We start from the raw sequence: 22774 nt of genomic DNA, 5'->3' as shown, positions 1-22774 counted from the left end.
CCAGTGGTAGGAAGCCCAAGTTTCAAATTTCCAAACCAGTTCCTCTTCTGTTTTAATATAGTTTTAATGAACATCAGTCCAAGAGATCACTTGATAGTACAAGGTACATTCCTTGACCACATATGGCTGTGCTTAAGGAAAAGGACAAACATATACTTAAATTAAATAGTGTAATTTAATTTAGTAGCTGTTTAGTTTTTATCATTAAGTTAAAAAAAGTTATAATTAACTATTAACGTTAATGAGTTGAGACCTTTCAGAAAGCATGAATCCAAAAGGAAAATATCCAGCAGGTAATCAGAGACTCATAGGTTTTCGCCAGTGCTGCCACCTGCAGTCTCTTAAAGGACTATTTGTTCAATGAAGAAATTGGTCTACAGTCCATAACCATAGTCTTGGTTCTGCTACTTTGCATGGTCTTCTAACAAATACACAATTAACTCGTAGGTGGACAACACAATGGCTGTGTTTGGTATCTGCCGGATGAGTTGGGCAAAGAGTCCTCTATAGAAAGCAAGATAGCCTTCCTCACGTGCTACCAGACGTGCTGTCTGAATGAAAGTCTTGTATTTAGTGCCTTCTTCTCGCAGCCGTGTCCGTATGACCTCTGCAGAAAAGTGAAAAAGAGCCCAAAGTTAATACAACTTAAATCTTCCCATTGAGAAACATGCCAAGACCACAAAAAAGCATGCACAGCCCAGGGTCACCAAAACCTTCCTGACCAGTGGTCTGCCAGGCAGTACTTTCAGCCATGGAATCCTGGATACATCGCCCTTTGGGCAAGGCTGAAAGTTAAAGATGAGTTCCCTTTCATGGGGAATGAATGGATTACTTGCTCATTCAAGCGTCTACAGAACTAAATTTGCTCATATAGCTGATGTCTCTTTCTATATAACCATGATGACATTCACACCTATCCAAACACAATAATCTTGCTCACACCACAAGTGTTTCCCACCACTCTGCATGCACCCTTTTTCTGTTCTCATTGCCTCAGTATGTGAATTCAGATAGCAAGATCTTCAGAACACAAACCTTCACCTATTTCTTCTGCAAAAAACTTACTTTCACACACTGTACAGCACTATTCTTCAGTCCTTCTATAAACTGAAATATATACATGCTTGCAGAGTCCCAAGCACAGTGGGGACATAGCTAGAGAGGTTACTAATGAGAATTGAAGTCAAAGGCATCCAATTTCTTTCTTTTTTTTTTTTTTTTTGTCTTTTCTGAGCTGTTTTTAATCAGGAAGTCCAAATCACTAATAATGTGGCTAATCAAGAATAATGGGACCAGTACTGAAAATACTAACGTATATACAAACACCATTGTAATATGCATTTGGCCATTGAAACGAAGAAGAATTTTACAGCCCTACAGATCATCATTCAGCTCGAACTAAAGGCAACAGCTGTTTTACTGCACTCATAAATGGAAAAGTGAACATACCGTGTGGATAAGCAATGCAAGAAGCACAGCCCTTGGAAACAGCAGCAGCAAACATCAGTCCAAAGAAGTTTGTGGAGTTCCTTTCGGTCCCATTAGTAGGAGAAGGGGGCAGCTGGACTTCCTTTAAGTGCTTTTTTAAGCTTTCATAAATAGCAAAGCAGATAATGGTCTCAGAAATCCCAGCATAGGAGGCAGTCAAGCCTCTATAAAAGCCACGGATACCTTCTGTCTGGTAAACGTATCTAGCACACTGCAAAGCATTCATTGGCTTTGAACCCCTGACTCTAAAAAACAAATACAAAAACAAAAACAGAGCACATGATGAATCCAGATACAGAATTAAGATAAAAAAACTCATGGCTTTCAGTATAGCTTTTGTAACTGCACAAATGGTTCTCTGCTTAGTTTTACTCCAAAAATCTTCTAGAAATGCTGCGTAGAGCAGGACCATCATGCTAAGAGCACGCACTTGGCTTTTCTAATCCACTAATACATACTTATGATAATTCTTAGAGCTCCAGTCCTATCTAGTCTGTCACAGTTCACCAGTGCTTTAAAAGACAATGAGCACTGAAGACACACTACTTTATTAGCTGGCAATTCCCTTTAGGGCCATCTTCAGCAGGCCAAGAGACAGGTCTCCTACGTGAGAAATGATCCTTCGGCTTAAGAGGCAGCATTCAGTTCAAATGTACTACCCTGTGAAGTGCTAGAATTAATGCTTATAAATTATTTATAGATAGTAGTGTCTTAAAGGATCCTCCTTATCTCACCTAACATGTCCTTGCAGAAAGGAATCTCCATAAATAACAGAGTCCCTCATTGCTTCAATATGCACCAGTGACCATGGATCACTGGACCAAAAATCTATTACTGTCAAATTCCCTCTCTGCCTCCAGGATGTATGGTTAACAGTAATACAATCCTGAAGGATGCAAGAGAACATTAAACCACTGCAATGAACTCTTGCGGCCTCTAGAATGTTTTATGAAACAAAACTAATCCTGCTTCATTAGAACTTTAAAAATATCACCCTTTCCGTTCACAGCTAGCTAGCTGTGCATTAATAACATTGTCATTTGTTGCAGTAATGCACATCTGTATGATCTAGGGCCAGTGCTAGTTGTGTTGCCAAGTGGGACAGACTGCAACCTTATGCTCTGGCTCCCACATGAGCTCATCTGACACTTCCATAGTCTCTATTACTGCTGTATCAAAGCACATCACAGTTCTTGATGTATTTATCCTCACCATCACCCATGAGGTACAGAAAATTTTGTAAGCAGGGATCTGAGGATAAATAAATTAATGCTATGCTCCAACTGGATTAAGATTTATGGTGAAAACAAACTGAACCCAACTCAGCACTCAAGGCAATTTATACTTTCTTCTCAGTAGTAACTCTGCATCAAATTAAAGTACAACACCCAGAACCTTAACCTTTAGTCTGGACAGGCAAAAGGATGGTGGCTTGAAAAGTAGATTGATTGTCAGGGAAACAGAGCAAAATCCACCAAGGAATGAAGAGCCATGAGTAGAAAGGTCAAAGTTTGGCTTTCCAGAGCCTCCCTTAGCCATCCAGTCTCTCTCAATCAATTACTTACTTCCGTTCTAGCTGCATTCTGGTTTTCACCATCCATATGGGATTCATCAGGGAATTTGTGATAAAGGCTAAAAGAGAGAAAAGAAAAACAAAATATAGCTGAATCTAGGCTGATGTACTGCAGTGGCAAATATGAACCTTAGGAAATATTAAAAAAAATAGGAACATAGGAACCAATATGAACCTCCATTTCACAGTTCTATTTACCAGCTCTATACAGAGGTTTCAAAAGACATGCAGGTTTGTAGCTTACAACCCCTTTCTTGCCAGAGGATGATGTTACATTAAACCTCAGAAGGCACTGACCACTTGCCTTGTAATTTCTTATAGGATGCTTCACTTTTGCACCTGGTATCGATATGTACTTCATGTACCTGAAGACTGCTGTAGACAAGGTATCTTATTTACTGACTGGGGTTTACAGTAAGAGATGAAAGGAAATCCATGGAGAAAATACATGTGCATTAGGTTTTTTGTTCCCCCCCGCCCCCCAAGGCTCTAGGTGGTGCCATTGAGCCATCTCATTAACAAAACCCACCCATATTTAAAAAGGATAGTTTGGAGAGATTGTTTTTAATGATCACTCTGGTGACTGAAGCTTGAACTAGCGGACGTCTCCTACAGTAATTTTCCTACAACAAACAACTCTCCCCGTACTGGGAGAAAAAAAAATACAATAAACCAGAACAATTTGACTAAAACAGTATCAAAGTTTTGCTGATGTCTATCAGTATTTTCTTATTGGTTAGAAAAATATTACTGTAACATTTCGGTCAGAAAAAAAGCTTATTCCAAATTTAAAAAAACCCAACAACTTAAAAACATTTTTAAAGTGTTGAACACTTTTATAAATAATACAGTTTCTCTGAACAAGGTAAGTTAGGAGCAAGTAAAGTCCTGGGATTGATCTCTATGTGAAATCTGTCTTCGGCTTCCTCCAAAAGCTGATTTTTAATATACTTCCAGTAACACTCAAAGGGTCACTGTCCTTTAGACAGGTGGGCATAAGGACACACTGCTAGTCAATGTTCTGTAGCTGCAATACTTTGTCTATAGGTTCAAGTTACTCTTATCGGAAAATCTCAATTAAAAAAACCCACCCAAACACTTGCCTATAGTTTCAGCTGCTCTGCAGTACTCAGTGTGGACACAGCACCGAAATGTCAAGTCTGTTCCCATGCAAGAGATATAAATAAGACTGCTATAACTCATTCACAGTGGTACTATTAGACTCATACAAAGCAGTGAGCCAGCAGAGTATCTCTGTATTATCTGTTGGATATGCTGGCACAAATCTCTGCTAAGACCAAACCAAGCGGATTTCCAACTCCAACAATATGTCTGTAGTCAAACTGCCTTATTGCTTCAGGCAGTGTTCACATCCAGCAAGGCTCAGAAATTAGGGACATATATATCAATATCAGGCTCTTCTGCAAAGCCTGTACATGCCCCTCAAATACTTCTGAATGACTTTTTGAAGACATACTCAAGGCTTCCTACAACTACATTACATAACAAACACATGCAAAGCCTTTTATTATAAACTCCCCTTTGGATTGCACTGATACTTGGTTATTTAGATATTATAGAAAAGCAGATTTACTTTTTTAGTAACGCTATGAAGCACCAAATTCAGTTCTTCAGAAAAGCGTTCCTTAACAGTCCCTAGACAAGCTTGCCAAGTACTCCCATGTTGTTTGAGAGGGCTGGCAGTTTCCAGCCTAGCAGGTTTTATTTTTAAATAGTCTCTGAACTTTGGCTCATTAGGAGTGTCTTTTGTTTTGCGAACTCAGTCACCTCTCCTGATCTCACCCTTTTATAGGGATCATTGCTGGACATATTTCTTAGAAAGAAACTCTTTCCACACCTTGCAATAGATTCTAATAGCTCCTGGCACATACAAGACCAAGTATACATTTCCAGAATGAGCCACATACTGGCCTCTGAACTCATTCATATACTAAAATTATCCAGAACTCTCACAGTAAAGACTGACCTATTAGCCTAGGTCCTTTACAGACTGACCATAAGTCCAGTATCTGCCTTATTCTACTCATTTTCCAAATACTGCAAGAGAACAGGTCTTGTGGCAATAACAGCTTTGAATACATTCTTTAAATAATTAAGGGGTATCTCAGAGCCACGCAGACACCAATACATGTATAGCCTGCTATTGGGGGGTGGCTGAAGAACATGGTATTGCTGCAGACCATTTGGAAGATGAATTACTAATACATACCTGCAGAACCTGCAGAGCAGATGTGCACGATGTTGCTGTTGGGCACAAAGATGCCATTAAATCGCTCTTTGGCTTTGGAGTAGCATGCAAAATAGACAGCCCTGTGCAAGAAAAGGAGGGAAGGGGGAAAGCAATCTAATACAGAGGACATCAAATTAGATACATTGCCATCTTCCCCTCTCACAGCTTCCCCCTCCCCCCCCAATAAAAAAAGTTTGCCAAAGGGGCCTCCACATGACTGCTTCCATCTGCAAGGTCACAGGCTCTCTTTTGCTACACTATAGTGCCACTGAGTTGACAGCCACAGTGTAGAAAGGTTTTATTTTCGCACAGAGTCTGAAATAGGAGGCAACATGGTCTCTGGACAAAGCCAGTTGAATTGGGTACTAACACCAGCTCTGGTTTTAAACATACTTTGTAACCTTAGGAATGTCACTTCCCTTCTCTGTGCCACGTTTTCCCTAAATTTGGTCAGAGCTGTAACTGACACAGGAGCATTCATGCTTTAAACACTTAACCCTGGACTGGAATGAAGAAGGGGCTTACATGCCTCAAATCTGTATGTAATGCATGTGAATAGACAGAAGCTCAGAGCAGGAACTGCAGCAGTCAGTATGAGTGAGAAGCTGCCTGAACTATGTTCAGAGCACAGCTCCTTGAAGGCAAATGCTAGAGAAAGGTGAAAGTTTGTGGAAAGTCTCAAAGTAGTAGCCACCAAGTACCTTATTTCAAGCTTAAGGAGGAATACAAAGGAACGCAAAAGAGGGAGCATGAGTCAGTTATGTGAAAAAGCAGACAGTCTTGGATTCAGATCCCTGCTGCAAAGACTACCTGTATGGAAACAGGATTCCCCACTTCCAGGTGAACATCCTACCTTCTGGGCTAAGACGCTGAAGAGGGAGCACATCACCCTTTGAGTTCCTTTTTAACTGATTCAATTTCAGGCAAACATCTGACTGTTTTCCAGATCACTAACAAGCTTTGATATTAGCTAGGCACGGAGCTCTTCATCCCCGCCAGCAATGGGACAATCACAGGTACATGTGGAAACTAAACACTAGGTGCCTGGAAGACTTACAAATAAAAAAAACACTAGAGGTACTTTTTATTTATTTATTTATTTTAAGGGGACCTTTGAGGTTATGCAGCAGCAATGCAAGTGTGTGTCCCCATTCCCTCTCCCTGCTTCAGTTTTTCATCCGAGAAAAGTTTAGCCAATCAAGTCCCAGAAAGATACTCCTGTCTCCCCTGGCATCTGGCCCATACTCAAGTGTTTGCCAAACACTATGTATTCACAGGTAAGTGGTAGATCCTGTTAGAGAAATATGAACGTTAATCTACGGTTTTTTCTGCACCTACATTCTTCTGTTTTCCCAAGCATATGACCAATTCCCTGAGTCGCTGCAACAGCCACTTAAATGCCTTTAAAATATATTCTCTCTTTTAATACCAGGCTAAAACCTCTCCTTTTTTGAGGATAGCATCATATGACATAAGCAAATAGGGCGTTCCACTGACAACAGAAAGCAGAGATCAAAAGCAGCTAAGATAAATGCACAAAATTTAGACAACCCAATAAAATATGAAAAATCTGGTAGATACAGGTTTAATTGATAAAAAGACAGGCACTGACTTTCACACTATTCCATCACTTTTTCTGGGTAGAAGAAAGGAATGTTGACAAGAAATAGGTTCTGAATATATTAACTATTCATAAACATTACTGAAAAACAGTGTTATGCAAGTATAAAGTGGATTTATAATTATTTGTTGGCATATATACACCATGCAGTCTGAAACTGCTTCACAAACCTCAGTTTATAGACAGGATAATTTTGTCATCTGTTTTTTTTTTTTTACAGTGCATTTATTTACACTGCATTTGTGATGTAACATTTGGGTTGGTGCTTTTAAATGTGCCTTCTAGCAATAGTTTAACTATTTACCTTGACGGTGCAACTCCAACCAAGTTTGGACCCAGCCCTCGGAAGAGTGACCTTGGTCCTTCTTTTTCCAGAATTGACCTTAAACCAAAAACAAACAGGAAAAAAAATACAGTATTTGGGTTAAAAGTTGTATTTCTTGTTCTGGCACATAGCCAGGCAAAAAAACTATGCTAAAGAAATAAGTATTAATCTTGAACCTGTTAGCTCTCGGACCACATAATTTAATCGAAAATTAGCAGAATGAAACACTACTGAATAAAAGCCACTAAGCAGTAAAAACTTCAGTGCACTACAGGCAAATCTGTGTGTGCCACATGACACAGGGTTATAATTCCCATTCTTTGAAAGCTGTCAGGACCTGAATTAAAGAATTTTATGGGGAATGCAAGGCTAGTTGACTCTGATTTAAAAAAAAGTATTTTTGGCATTCTCTGTATCTAAGCAATTCAGGAGGGTTTTTTTTCCCTGTACAGAGTGACAAAAAAGGAACCCACATCCCCTTCACAATTACTTAGTCATTTTTTTGTCTCCCCCTCTCTGTCCAGAGTGAAAGTTGCATGTCACAGCTGTACTATAATCTGTGTTTCACCAGGTAGTTTAGGGATAATTGTTTTGGTTTTGAGGGCATTCAAGAGTTCATATACATCCTTCCCAAGGAAACCCCAAATACAGAGGCACAGCTGCGAATCACTGTCACCGGACTTCATGATCTGGTCTAAAGAAGGGAAGACCAAATGGTGTTTTCCTGCAGTTTTGCAATTGCTACAACCCAGGTTTCCAAAGCCGTTTTCACCTGTCTTCTCCCACGCTTCAGAAGCCACCCTGAGCTGGGACTAACTACTGTGAAGGATATGAATTGTTTGGACAACTTCCCCAGTGGCTACCAAGCTTGGTACAATACTTTGCTCAAGTGCCTCACCAAAAAAAGACTCATCTTGTGCACAAGTTCTTTGCACTACTAACAGGAGACGTATTTACAAGGACTAAAACAACAGCCAAACACCAATAAATAGCCAAGTATTCATCTACTAGTGACTATCAGGTACAGTCCAGTAATCACCGGGATTTCTGTGCACAGCCTGTTAGGCTGCAGCCCTCTTAACTGAAATAAGACACGTCACATGAAAACTGTGCAAGAAAATCCAGATAACACCAGGATCCAGGGGTAGTTCACGTGCACCTGTTTGAATTACCCATTTTTCAGAGTTTGCTTTCTAGGTCATTAGCACTGTCAGGAATGTTCCCCTCAGATTCCAAAAACAAGCTCATTAGAAAGAAGAGGATATAGGAGCTTCTGAAACACTTTTCCACAGCAGAGCTGAACTTTCTGTGTAAGCTCTAAGGCTGAGTGTCTCCAAGGAGACAGATCCACCAACTACTTATTCTTTGTCACTTAACAGTCACGACTGCAGTTTCCAGCTGGGGTGACTCATCAGAATCTTAAACGGATTAGACAAAAACAGCCTGTCCTTCTGGAGTGCTTTCTATTCAGCAGCAGGCTTAACTTGCTCTCCTGAGTACCTACTTTCTTTCCATTTACAGCAGCAAAGGGGCTTTGATATTCATCACCTCTAACTCTTTTGGAGCAGTTTTATATGTAGGGCTCTAAGGGCTGCTTCTTTAGCCATATGATTTTTCTAAACCAGAGGGCTTAAGTCAAATCCATTGCTTGATAATGCATGCATGACCAGGATTGAGAAAGGGGTACAAGAGGGTAAACTGCAAGAGACTTACTTACTCCTCTTCTAAAAAGTATTTTATCAGAAAGACCATAATCAATAGCGTTATCTGTACTTCAAGGACACTGCCTGCAATGAAATGACAAATAGTATGATTATCTTGCTCTCACTTCTTAACACTCTCAAGCAAGTAGGTAGAAAGCTTGGTGATATATGCAGCTGAGCAATTCCTGAGGTAAAACGAAATCAAAATCACAGTCACCAAATTTAATGACCTTAATAACTGTATTGAAAGGTCGACCAAATCTTAACCCATTTGCTCTCTCCCCAAGAAGACAGCCTCAGAGAAAGAGATGGGGAGAGAGGATGAATTAAGAGCCTCATGCCTTGAGGTTATCACGTTCTTGTAATTACAGCTGCTTCAAGTTCAATGCTGCACAGTGAAAAGGTCGAAAAGGAAAGGAGAAGATGAAGTCAAGGCAACTGGCACTACCTTCCACTTTGAATCACGGATTGTTCTAGACTCACCTCTGAATAGAGGAAGGAGTGCTTGGCAAGGGAAAGAGTGTTGTTTACAAGAGAGACTCAAGTCCCAGAGTGACTCTAGCTGTCCAGTTCTTCAGAGAATTTGAGTTAGCACTGTACTGTTATATAACTGTGCAGCTTCACCAGGCAATCTGCCAAATGTATTCATCTTACATAAATCATTGAACCTGTTTTGCTAGTCAGTATTATCTTTGGCATTTCTACTACCTGATCTAAGCAGGACCTCTCTGCATCACCCTGCGGTGCACAATGATCCAAATCAACTCCTCATTCTGCTTGCTTGAGGTCTGAATCATAAGTTTATGCTGCTTTGATATATATTAAAAAAATAGTAGAGGTTTGGCCTTCAGAGTTGCTGGTAAGCTGCACAGCAGTTCTAAGCTAGATGATTTCACATTTCACTCTTTATGAATACACATCTGAAAAGGAAACAGCTGGAGCAGCAACTGCTGCAGTCTGAACTACAGAAAAGACTTAACAAAACTCATGAGTAACACAGATGTAGATAGGATTGATGCATAATAATTGGCTAAAGCAACATACTAACAGCAAACAGAAGACAGCTCATTAAATCAGATGTGGCTGTGGAAAACATGAATGCTCACAAGACCCCAATTAGACATTATATTTTAGAGACTGGTTTTGCAAAAAGTATCCTTCCTCCACTCCCATAAGTTTCAATTACAGATCACTCACATAAGAGTGCAGACAAACAATGTTTAAAATATATGGGATCATTTAGGTTGAAAGGAATCTTTGAAGGTTATCTGGTCCAAACCCCTGTTCAAAGCAGGGGCAGCTTCAAAGATAGATCAGAGGCTGACATATATCACTAAGTGCAGAGAATTAGAATCCTTGTTACAATGCTTGTCCTTTAAGGTGAAGGAAAGGCTACAGGCTCTCACTTGTATATGAAACTCCGAAGAATGAGAACTTCAAGATAGGAATTAAAGCTTCCCTCCATCAACCAGGTAAATAGCATGGGCAGAAACAAGCATCTCTCACTAACTACTTAAAGCAAACTGGGAATGGCTCCAGAAAAGATAGAAGGATAAGGGTACATGGTTCATTCAGTCCTTCAGTCATTGTGCCAAGAATTAGCTTCGGCTAATAAGACTCGCCTCTTCCACTACTCAAAGAACACAGTAAAGTAAACATGGAAATTCCCAGTAAAAGACAAAGACAATTCCTGTGGTAAGAAAATGCCTTTCCTTTGGAATATTTTCTATGATAGTTCCTGCAAGCTGAGGTACAGATAAATACACAGGATATACTACAGACTCTTGATCCCTGTGATGTAATAACTACCAGAAAGCTTAAATCTGAAGAGCTGATTTAAAAATAACACTCCCAGACATTCATCCAAATCAATTCTCTTAGGAAAGCCTCTGAGTACTGAAAGCAAATTTCTGTGGAAGTTCAAAGAAAAACCCAGGAACCCTAAAGATGTATTTTTAAAAGAATAATTTATCATTCCACTGCTGAATGCATAAGCCCAACTGACGGGCATCCTTCCAGTGCGAGTCTGAAGCAAAATTTGCATTCCATGTTTGTACAGAGGAATCCAAATTCAGCTCACTGGTGTCAGGCAACACTGACTGACAGGAGGAGCAGCACTCACTTGAGAACTCTGAAGAGCCCTGGTGATACAGATGTTGGCCTGACCATTCCTTCCCCACTGATGGTCCCCAGCTGGACTTGAGGGTAGTAGACAGCCCGGAAGGCTAGCTTTGAAGATTGGAGCCTAGTCTTTATTACTTCCAAAGGACAAGTAAAGATGGCACCAACTGTTCCTCCGCATCTGTAAAAGACAATGTAAACAGAAGACAGTTTCAGGGAAAGGTAGTTGCACAGATGTGTCAAATCACTACAGCATGAAGTATAAATAAAAACTGAAGATTTGACTCTGCTCTGCACTATTGCCAAATAATTAGGATGCCGGGGGGGGGGGGGAGGGGTGCGTTTCAGCATCAGGCAAGGGAGATTGTTCCCAAGCTTTAGGGGAGGGGAGGGAAGGTCGAGAAATTATGATCACGTGTACTGACTGGAGGGGGACAATAAAGGCAACAAAACAACAAAAAACCATGACTGATCATTTGGTGGCCCCATGTTCTGACAGGATTTGGAATTCTGCCTGTAAAAGCTGAGGCACCCACGCTCTAGAGGGTGTTGGCCTAATACAGACATATCCTTGGATGGATTTTTCCTATGGGAAGCAGGAAGCTAGCGAAAGAGGACAAGCCATTGGGGATTAGGACACTGTAGGCTGAAAACACAGCAATAGAATTCTTCACCATTTCAATACTTAAAAGGACTGTTTACAGAAATAGTAAAGATCAAAGCTACTCTTCCAGATTAGACAGGTTATATTAAAAACATCAGATACCAACATATTTTTGGTTGGGGGGCACAAGGAGGAGAGGAAGGGTGGGAGAACAGCATAACTGGGCAGAATGACAGGCTAATATGGATAAGCAGAATTCTCATACTCAGATAAGAGAAGCACAGATATAAAATACATATGTTAAGAAGAAATCACAGAATCACAGAATGGTTGAGGTTGGAAGGGACCTCTGGAGATCATCTAGTCCAACCCCCCTGCTCAAGCAGGGTCACCTAGGGCACGTTGCACAGGATCACGTCCAGGCGGGTTTTGAATATCTCCAGAGAAGGACACTCCACAACCTCTCTGGGCAACCGGTTCCAGTGCTCTGTCACCCTCACAGTGAAGAAGTTTTTCCTCATGTTCAGATGGAACTGTGTGTTTCAGTTTGTGCCCGTTGCCTTGTGAAATAAATGATCCTGTCCAGCATAATGACCATTCCTTCATCTAAATCTCATATTTGAAAAAAAACTCACTAGGTGGCTGAAAGAACTGAAGTTATGGTTTTCATAATCGCATTTAACTTGGTTTGCCCACTGTCTTTCCAATAGTGCCATGTCTTACAGTTGTAGCTCTTCACATTCAGTTCTTATTACTTCCTCACTGTTTTCATCTTTTCTGTTCTTGTGCTTTTTCAACATCTTTCTTTAACCCATGCCTACCCCCTGTAACCAGATAGTACAGAAAGAGAAACAACATGGCTTCCAGCCACTACTTATTGTTATGAACTCTCCCAACTCACACTCCTGACATGGAGACCTACTGTAAAAATAGGTTTCAAGCACATTAGAAAACAAACAAATTTGAAACAGTATGGAGAACTTTCAGGTGCATTTTTTTACTCCAGAGCTCATTATCCTTTACCTCACTGCTTCATACAACAAACCAAGTGTTCTGTACCACATTGTGCAAGAACAAATTTCCAGTTAACTCTCCTATTGCACCTTTCCTAAGGAAGGCTTAGGTTGCCAGTGAGGATTGCATGTCAATTTGATGATTACTGAGATTTGGATGTGATCTGAATGTCCCAGGATAGTGAGGGAGAACCACCAGCAGCAGTGACATTTACCAGTAGTGTCAAAACAAGCTACAACAACCTTTCTGAAATAAAACTGGTATTAGATACCACTGGTGTTCACCACCGTTGCCCTAAGGTAACAAGCAAGAGAGCAAAGCTGGGAAGTTCCTAAAGTTAGCAAACTGGCTGTATGAAAGAGTTCTAGATTTATTACAAAACAACAGGTTGTGCTTCATGTTCTGGGGCAAAAACCAAAGGTGTAGCGTTAGAGTTCTCTGTTCTGCTGCTATAAAGGCATATGCTCATCTTAATGTAATTCTGAGACTGTGCCTCAGAAAAGCATACTGTGCCAAAAAAGATGCATGGGTTCCAATTTTCATTTTCATCACTGGTCTGGAAAATGAATGGTCAAACCATTTCTCTCTCTGCCACTGTTTCTCCTTTGGCAGAAGGGTTACTTATATACCAAACTTAACAATTAAAAAACAATTGCAAGGTTGGCTGGAAACCACTATACCTAAGTTCTGCTATCAAACAAGTTAGGGTTTAGGAAGACTTAACTCAAGATTTCAGTTTTTATAAGGGCATTTACTACAACTGAACCTAGTGGCAAGGAACTGTTTTCTTTGTTTACACAAGTGTTGAAGTATGTTATTCCTTCAAGAAGCTGTGTTTGCGATTTTCCTTAGAAAACAACATGAGTCAAAACCCTAACTCTTTGATGTTAATGTGAGATTGTAGTTTAAGTATTTTTCCATGGAGGGAGGAGGGGGAATCTATCCTATCCTTTGATTTATGCATAAAGAAGCATTGCTCGCTAGAGTCACAAGAAGTTTGCAGGCAAAAGTTTGGGAATAGAGATCTATAAAAGGATATTAAGAGAGGTACATGCATATACTTTCTAAAGCCCTACCTATACCAGAACTGTTTTACTAGAAGAATCATTTTAAAACATAGGAAAAATGGCAATTAAACACTGCCCCCCCTCAAAAAAGAAGCTGTAAATACATACTATTTTATAAATGCTTTAACTGGTACAGCTTATTTTGCTTGCCAACACAGTTTGTCTTTTATCGAGCAAAAACAATTCTTTGCCAAAACCCCCAAACTCCTGCATTTACACTAATGGCCTTGCCACTCTAGCAGTACAAGCAGAAAAACAAAGTTTCTTTACAAAGATCAAAAGGACGCCCCAGACCACGCAGCCAGGGGAATACAGCTTCCTCACTAGGGTCTTCATGAACTGTAAGATTCTGTTCAAGCACATCATCTCAAACACACTGGTTTTCAGATACAAACATATTTAGCAGAAGAAATTCCATGTTCTACCAAGCCTGGCAATATGATTTAAAAGCATGCTTCAAATGAATTTCTTCTTTAAGCTCATGCTCCTTGCTCTTCCGTGCTGAAAGAAGAAAAAGCTTAATCTATACTAGGAACAATCCATACATTTAAAGTGACAGATACTATGAGAAAAAGCTTTGCCTTCAGCCCTTTTAACCCCCTTAATGACTTTATTCAGCAGTCAAAGCTTAAGCTGTTTATGGAACTAGGTACATAGCAGCTGAAGTTGTCACTTAGATCAAAAATGACAGTGTTCACAGAGACCTTATCAGTCTTTGATTATTTTGTGTACTGAACCAGGGCTCGGACACAAGCCTTCTGTTCTGTCAGCACTACTCTGGGGAACATTGCTTCAGTGCATCCTTCTCTGTTTTGTTAGAAACATCTCATGTTGCTCACAGGCCTCTGAGATTAGATCTTGGAGGAACATAAGGGTCAGGAACAGCTTCTCCAGCAAAACTTTTGCTGTTCCCAGAGCTCAAACTTAAAAAAAGCAGATAGTGTTTAAGGATACCTCTTGAAGATACTCACCTGTCACCCTTCCCACTACTTACATACAATACAGACATAAGCCTGTATAATTAACACCTGAATCATCAACACATTCAAGTAAAAATAGTAAATTTGCAGGAGCTCTACAAAGAGAATTCGATTTCCTTAACTCCCTATTCATTTATCTACTAGCCCTGCACACCATGGTGTACTCTGTTTTCCATCCTCATTTATTTCATATTCATGAACATTAAACCAACAGTTTCCCAGTAACATTTCATAAATTCAGAACACAAATTCCATTACTGTTTATGAACTACAAGCTGCTTGGTCTAGAGTGACATCTCAACATACAATTTTCTAGCCGCTCTGGCAAGTTCCCCTCTGCATCATCTGCCCGCTTGCCTTCCTAGCCCACTCCTTTCCTTCCACCCTTTTATTCTGATAATCCAGTTAATTTATGCCTCCTTTACTATGTAAGTACTTCTGGGAAAGTACACATAATCCTCTGATATTCAACACAATGAGCTAGTATCTGCATCATCAGTTTTAACAGCTCATAGTTAATGTTGTCAGTGTGACATTTGAGAAAAAAAAGCATTAGCTAACAAAGCAATTCTCAGAATGTCAACAGGGTACGTAAGTTATATCCCTAATATAAATACTCAGCATATAGTTCAAGCAAGGACTTTGATGTATTGAACATCTTGTTCCAATGAGCTGATTTTCTTCCAGATGAGATTTCTATGCACTGTGTCCTGGTGTTGCTCTATTCCCTGGAAAGATGGCTGAAAATAGTATGTTGTGCATAAAAGACACACTTTATATTCCTAGGGTGTTCCAAGTGCCTGCATCTGGGAAGAAAGGAAAAACAACCAACCTTCCTGAGCTACATAAACAGCCCTAAACCACGAAAGATTCATCCTATGAGTGTGTAGCCAGATAAATCTGATTTTGGAAAATTTTATCCTGCAGTCAAGATAAAACCTCTAAGTCTTTGTACTGTTTAGGGCTAGATTTTTTTGTATACCAGTTGAAGAACTACAGTTCCAGAGATGATAAGCAGTGTTTACTGCACTCGCCTCTTGCAAAAATCCCAAAAGAGTGTTTAATCTGTTCTCAGTAAACAGAGAGAAACCTCCTCAGAAACAAAACAGGCATCTTCTACAGGTCACATGGCAAACATACAACAAGAAGTCCCCAGCTATGCTTTGCATGCATTACAGACGCACAAATCCCTTCGGTAGGATACATCTAACAATTCATCAGCTTTGGCCTGTCACACACAGCCAGAAAAACAGAATTTGTCCTTCAGGCTACAAATACCTCCTCTGGTTACAAGCTGGGCCAGCCATATATTGCCATTAGAGCGGTAAAATACAATTCTCTACTTTGTAATGTCCAAGCAGAGCAAGCAAGGAAACTCTTGGCCTGAGGATATGAAACATACTGAACTGCTTATGGAGATATACAGTGCAGAAAAATTGTTTGCTTATATAAAAAGCAAACATTCTGTTTAAAAGTCATGCCAAGGATTTTAATCTCAAAATCCAATTATTACTTGTTCTCTTGCTTCCCGCTTTCTATCTTTACAAAGTCCACCCCCAACATGCCAATGACCTGCATTCAAAATCAACTCTCGACACCCACTAGCACAATTGATATAGATGATGCCAAAAATCTTAACTAAGAGGAGGAGTGATTTCACTGGGTTTAATCACTGAACCACACATGATGCTGAATAGAACAGGAGGTGCTGCAAAAATCATCCAAACCTTAGATGATCCTTCATTAGAGTACTATTGACTTTATCGAGATCACAAGGAAAGATGATTAACTGCTCAGCTAGACGAATAATCACAACTTATAACCCAACCTGACACATTTTGCTGTCAGGTTATTAATATTATATTAATTATTAATATTATAATATTAGACCTGCTAGCTAGATTTTTTACGACATCATTTTCAAAGTTATAACATCCTGGAATAATTAAGATGCCTATTGCCTCTTCTGTTGACTTACTTTTGGAAATGGCACCCTCTGCATTATACATTTGAAGAAATTAATGCACGTTTCAATAATTTAAAAAGCTTCAATACAAAGGCAATCCACTTTAAGAGCCACGCTCAACAATACACTTCAATTTCCAATTCACTTTTCATGGATCGCACTACATATTGCTTTGCATCTTTAAGCATCAAAACACACTTCATAAAAACATTTGGTGTTATCAACCAGATCCCTCTGATGGATTCAGATTTCAGCAGAGTTCCCAAACACAGCTGCAGGACTCTGCCCAGTGAATTCAGTGGCACAGCCAGGGGTACAGCTAAGTCAAGGTGCCAACAGTACAGGGTATTACCTGCTTCTTTAATCACTGACACAGGATCATGTCCACAAAGGTAGATCAAGGACATCAAGATGAGCAGTATATTCACAGCAAGTGCTACACAAGTTTTCCCTGAGATTATATTTGCAACAGAAATTTCATTCTGCTTTTCTAAGAAATGGCACATGCTCTAGCACTAAATGCATGACAGAAGCAGTAAGGCAGGTTATGCCTTTGATATTTTGGTATTGCATCATTAAGAGCGTAAGGAAAACAAGCTGCTGCATTCTCGGAAGGCATAGCAAGTTTTGTATCAAAACAAGTCAGACAGGTCTTTATGCCTCAATTTTGAGATATTAAGCATTCAATATATTTCCAGCTAATAACTTTATCATCAACAATATATATCCTTTTAAGCACTTACACTGTTCTTCAGTGTAAGTAATCTTCAGCTGATGCACTGTTAGGAAATACATAATGTACATGAGAGTCTAAACTAGATAGAGGGCTAGAAGACAGTAAATCCCATCATCAGCTCCAGTGGAAATCAGAAGCATGATTTTAGTCATATGAACAGCCCCTGCCCCCAGTTTGAACCAAATTGCTCAAGAGTAAACATCATGTTACCTGCATGAAATAAAGGTAACAGTTTGTTCTTAGCTTTTACTCTGCAGATATTGTGTCAGTTATATGAAGGGCACTGCAGCCTCTAAATACCAGTTCCTAGGAAATCCCTCTAGTAAACAGTATTACTCCAGCTGGAAAGACAAGAAAGTAACATCTCCTGAAGACAGGGCCAAAGTTTTTCCCAACCAAAAATTAGCAAGAACTGCACTGACTTCAGTAAATAAGTAGGAAGCCAGAATTGTAAACATGCTTAAATTTGTTGTGCGACTTAAGCATCATTCTCTTTGCTGCTTCCGAAATCCTCCCTGCCCTCAGAGTCATCTTCCCATCAACATCCCAGGACCTTTCATTTTGTTTCTATTAGTTCCTTTTAAGGCTCGCACTAATAACAGCAAGAGGAAACCAGTGAGTCTGTCTTCCTATAAATAACTGAGTTAATAAGAAGCTGCCTCTTTCAACAACTGGACAATGCATTCTAATAATTTATTTTGTCACTCCTAGCCTCTGTATGCCCTCTGGATGTGAAGATAATCTGAAGTAGGCCTGCCTTTTTTGTGCATACACAAGGATTTTGTACTACATCTTCCTAAGCTCTGACAAAATCCTCTTCCCACACGCCACCCCCACTTTCTAAGAAGCTATCACAATACCATTAATATATCACTAACAAAATTGTTTCAAGTGGATAAGTTGCTCTTGAACTGCAAAAAAATACTTTACAATGGAATGAAGCTTAGCATCTTGCAGAACTTAAGATGTTCTGAGCTTCCAATACTTTCTTCTGCAGGAGGGATGATTTTATCCATGGTCCTGGTTCTGCAAACAACTTTGTACCACAATGCAACCCATTTATTATGACAGGATTCCATGAATGAAAGTGCAAAGGTGAAGATGTTTGAAGGACTGAGGAAGGACCTGAATACAGACGAGAACTAGAGGACTAAACACCAACAGTTTTTTCTAAAATTCTTTGATGCTGTCCAAATACACACAACGTATCTCCCACTGTATTTCTTACGTGTAGAGAAAGAAGGTGTTTGAATAGCTTGGGCAGCTGCTCAGGTCTCAAAACTGATTTTCAATTTCTTGTTCTACCCAGCGAGACCTAGGAAGTCTGCATCTTATTTTCTCACTTGAAAAACAGAGATAATAGCATTAGTGGATATGTACACACAAGGGGTATGCAAGTTCAGGGCCTCAAACTGGGATCTCTCTGAAGTAAACATGTACACACAAATGTACACACACCCTTTACTTATGTAGCCCGAACACTTCAGCATTACCAGTTGCAAGGTGCTCTAACATAATCCTAAGCATCAAACAAGAGGTGGAAGGTAGGCAGTTAAAATCCAGAGCGCTTAAAATTGTATTAGGAATAATTACAATAGAGAGTAAACTCCCTTCCTTCTCCCTCCCCCATAAGCCTTTCTAGCTTGTTGATTTATCAAATTCAGAACTTTAAGTCTTTAAAAGCTGACATAAAATAAACCTATTCTAGAAAGAGAGGATGGAGGAAGAAAAAGATGGAAAAAGTGAATGGAAAAAGAAAGGATGAGCTCCCTGGAAAATGGAGAAGGCAGCTGCAGAGTGAAAACTGGCAAAAACACTGCACTGAGGATGAATGCAGGTGAACCAAATGAAATGTCCTTAGCCCCTGTCCAGCCAAATGACAGTGCTGGCCTCCATCTTCCTCTATTTTCATAGCCAAATACCTGGGTCTAGCGCAGATGTACCATTAGCAACAATCAGCAGCCATGCCACTATATAAATGCTAATAATTTCATGTTAGGTGGCCAAGCTACTCTACAGTAAAGAACCTTGGTGAATTTCTTAATGATGAGAAATGCCTAAGGCCAGTTCTCTTCCCTCAAAAGCACATGCTGAGCTGAAAGGACACTGTTTCCGCTGCTTAAACAGATGCTTCTGTGGCAGCCATAACAAGGTACTACTGACAGAAGAACCACAACACACTAGTGGGCAATTCCATCTTCACTCAACGCTGAGAAGACAGGGTATGTTCTCACCAACTAGTTTGATTGAGTCTTTCAACAATTAAGTCCTCTTTCAACAAAAAGCCAAATGTCAGAAGCCAAACACAGACAACTAGCAGGTCAGCCATGCGATGAGGCATCAGTAGACAAACTAAATTTGCTGTCTCATTTTCCGTTCTGTAACATCGCCATAACATAAATGATGGTACACTCTTCTGTGTCTCTTTAAATAATAAGATGTTCAGAACAAAAATCAGCCCTACAATGAATCTTTGAAGGCCTATGTACCCCGAAAGACCACATCTCTTTCCCATGCTGTATTTTCATAGCTGCTTTAGAAATTAATCAACCTTATTCTAAAAGAGAGTGGTCAGGAGGATATTCTCTGTCGGGCTTCCCTTTTTTCTTCCCATGCACAATCCAAAACAGCTCAAAATTGACTTTCCAGGCATGCTACAGAAGATGTTCTCTCATTAGGCTCCTTAGAGAAGGCAGCGGGTGCACTAAATAAATACAGAAGAGGCTAGATTAAAATGCTGAGGGGTGAGATGAGTTATGTGAGGACACCTAGAGTTCTGAATAAACACTGTAATTATCCAAACAATCTGCATACGTACATCCAGATCCAGTTTCTGTAGCAGGCTCAAGGCACTACTCTAACATAAATAAAGAAAAAAATAGATTACTTAAAACAATACATACTATTCAAGCCAGCAGAAGGGCAATGCCTCTGGAAAACTCTGCTTTGTTGGTTTTAATATTTATATTAAATGAACTTACTGTTCCAAAGAGATGTCAGAGGAGACTGAATTCTTCTGTTTAGCAATGGAAGAAATAATGATCCACTATTAAACAGGTTAAATCTAGCAACCAATTTCATGTCAGCCTCTGAACTATTGTCAGCTGGCAAGTACTACTAAAGAATATTTTGCTATATAGATAGTTTAAGCTATTAAAAAAAAATTTTTGATGATGACAGAAATAAGCGCACACAACAGTACTTACTATCTACATTGCACATAATTTTTTCATATTTACACTATAAAATGATTTTAGTGGCCTTCTATTAAAGTTACCGTAGGAAGTTACCTAAAGAGGGATTTTTTTTGGTTTAGGCTTTTAACACAACAAAAATGAGGAAGCTCACAGTTCCTTAAAACGAGGGACCCAGCACGCCCTTGGAAGTTCATTTACTCAGAAGCCCCAAGATGTTTTCTACCTATTTTTTTCTTTTGGGAATACTCGCTTTTCAGGATAATTATACGGATCAGGCAGTTACACAGCCTCCACTTTCCAACTCTTTGTCTACCCAGATTTTACTGAAGCACTGTGCAAACACTCATCCTTCTTCACAAAATTAGGGTACGGTCCATCAAACAGCCCAAAGCCCGCTGCCTGGACAGTGCCTTTTGGACGACAGCCCTCAGCTCCTGCTCAGCTCAGCAGGAGCCACACGTGAGGGCAGAATTTAGATTTGGGTGTTTCATTTAACAAACGGAGCTGGACGCCGCGGTGAAATAAGGCTTTGCGTTATATATAGCTGGATGTCACGGCGGCCCAGCTCAGCGCCCAGCGCCCAGCTCCAGCGGCACCGCGGCGCTTCCCGGCCGGCTCGTCCCGCCCTGGGAGGCGCCGCTCGCCTCACCTGCTTCGCGAGGGGACGGGGCAGCCTGGCCCTGGCCCTGCCCCCGGGCCCCGAGGCACGAGCCGGCGCGGAGCGGGGCGGCAGGCGCGGGGGCGCCGAGGCCCCCGGGGCGGCGCCGGCCGCCGGCACAGCGGGGCCGGGCGGGCTCCGGCCGCTCCGCCGCGAGGGGGTGCAGGAGCCGCAGACCCCGCGCCGCGGGGCCTCCTGCTGCCGCCGCGCCACAGGCGCCCGCCCCAGCCGGCGCAGACCGGATCAGACCAGACCGGACCGGCCCGAACCGGCCCGCCGGGACCCGACCGCCGCGCCGCGCCGCTCGCTCCGGGAGGCCGGCGGCTGCGCGCGCCCCGCCGGGGACTCACCCTCCGGCGAAGAGGTGCAGCAGCGTGTTCTCCTGCGGGGCCCCCGCCATGCCGCCGGCCGGCCCGCTCCGCTCCCGGCTCCGGCCCCCGCCGCTCCGCTCCCGCCGCTCCCGCCGCGCCGCCGGCAGCCCGAGCGGCAGCGGGAGGCCGGGCCGCGGCGCGCACGTGACGCCGGCGGCCGCTGCGTCACAAGGGCGCGCCGACGTCACACGCGGCGCCGCGGGCCCCGCAGCCTCGCGCCGGGCCGGGCCCTGCGGCGGGGCGGAGCCGGGGCGGGGCGGGGCGGGGCGGAGCCGCGCGCGCCCCCGCGGGCAGCAGCACCGGCGGCAGCAGTAGCAGCAGCACCGGTAACGGCCCCGCGCTTTGCCTCTCGCGCGGCGCAGGCGCCGTCATTGATGTGCTGCGGGCTGATCCCGCAGCCAGGAGGTTTGGGAATGTCTGGCTTTTTGCGTTGCAGCTAAAGGCCGGGGGAGTACGTTAAAGGCTGCGGAAAGACCCTCGCTCGGCCCGTTTTCCGTATACACAAGTTTTCTGTTATCCTCGACCACGGGGTGGGCTCGAACAAACAGCTTCCTGGCTTAAATCGGGATCCAGGCATGAAATTCGCACCTCCCTTGCGGCACAAACCAAACTGCCCAGTCTGAGCACTGCCAGAACTTGGAGTCCGAAATCCGGATGTGCGTTTTCCCAGAGTTTAGCATTCACCTTGCTCAGAGGGAAAAATGGTTTAAGGGTTAAAACTGAGAGATGACCCGGTACCCAGGTGCAGACTGGTGTCAGGGCTGTTTGGCTGGGCCTGTCCTGGATCCTCTGTCTCCAAAGAACAGCCCTTGCAGACCTTGGCTGCTTTTTGAGGTGACGGTGGTGAAGCCCACGCTTAACCTCCATGTGATCTTGTTTGGCCGCTGGAGGGTAACGATTTACTGAAGCGGAATCAGTCTAGTGGACAAGGGTGTTGAGATCCCTTGTCTGTGGAGCTTCCTGAGAGTAAGGAATGAATTAGGCCCGGGCAGGGCTTTGCGCCATGCTCACAATACCGTCAGGCATGCAGGAATTACTTCCTGGAGGTGTAAACGCCCATTTTAATACAGCATTCAGTGCAAAGGTAATCTGAAGCAAA

The 22774-nt window shown here is 41.9% G+C and overlaps 1 protein-coding gene across 1 annotated transcript; it reads right to left on the bottom strand.

The window, feature by feature from the left end:
- Positions 1–390: 390 nt before the first annotated feature.
- Positions 391–21747, bottom strand: SLC25A33 (solute carrier family 25 member 33). The gene is made up of 7 exons (XM_067310874.1): positions 21655–21747; positions 11084–11263; positions 7238–7315; positions 5292–5392; positions 3054–3120; positions 1450–1733; positions 391–607 (listed from the first exon to the last, which is right to left on the bottom strand). The coding sequence occupies exons 1-7, from the start codon at positions 21702–21704 to the stop codon at positions 405–407; spliced, it is 963 nt and encodes a 320-aa protein (XP_067166975.1). The 5' UTR covers positions 21705–21747; the 3' UTR covers positions 391–404.
- Between the last annotated feature and the right edge of the window lie 1027 nt (positions 21748–22774).

The sequence above is a fragment of the Apteryx mantelli genome, chromosome 26, assembly GCF_036417845.1.
Source record: "Apteryx mantelli isolate bAptMan1 chromosome 26, bAptMan1.hap1, whole genome shotgun sequence".
In the NCBI taxonomy this organism is placed as follows: domain Eukaryota; kingdom Metazoa; phylum Chordata; class Aves; order Apterygiformes; family Apterygidae; genus Apteryx; species Apteryx mantelli.
The sequence above is the reverse complement of the archived record's forward strand: the minus strand, read 5'-3'. Positions and strand labels throughout refer to the sequence as shown.

Coding starts and splice junctions, on each gene's coding strand:
- SLC25A33 (XM_067310874.1), bottom strand. CDS start 21,704: ATGGCGGGGGCCCCGCAGGAGAACACGCTGCTGCACCTCTTCGCCGGA. Junction 11,264..21,654: donor CTGCACCTCTTCGCCGGAGG/GTGAGTCCCCGG, acceptor TGTCTTTTACAG/ATGCGGAGGAACAGTTGGTG. Junction 608..1,449: donor TTGCATTGCTTATCCACACG/GTATGTTCACTT, acceptor ACTTTTCTGCAG/AGGTCATACGGACACGGCTG.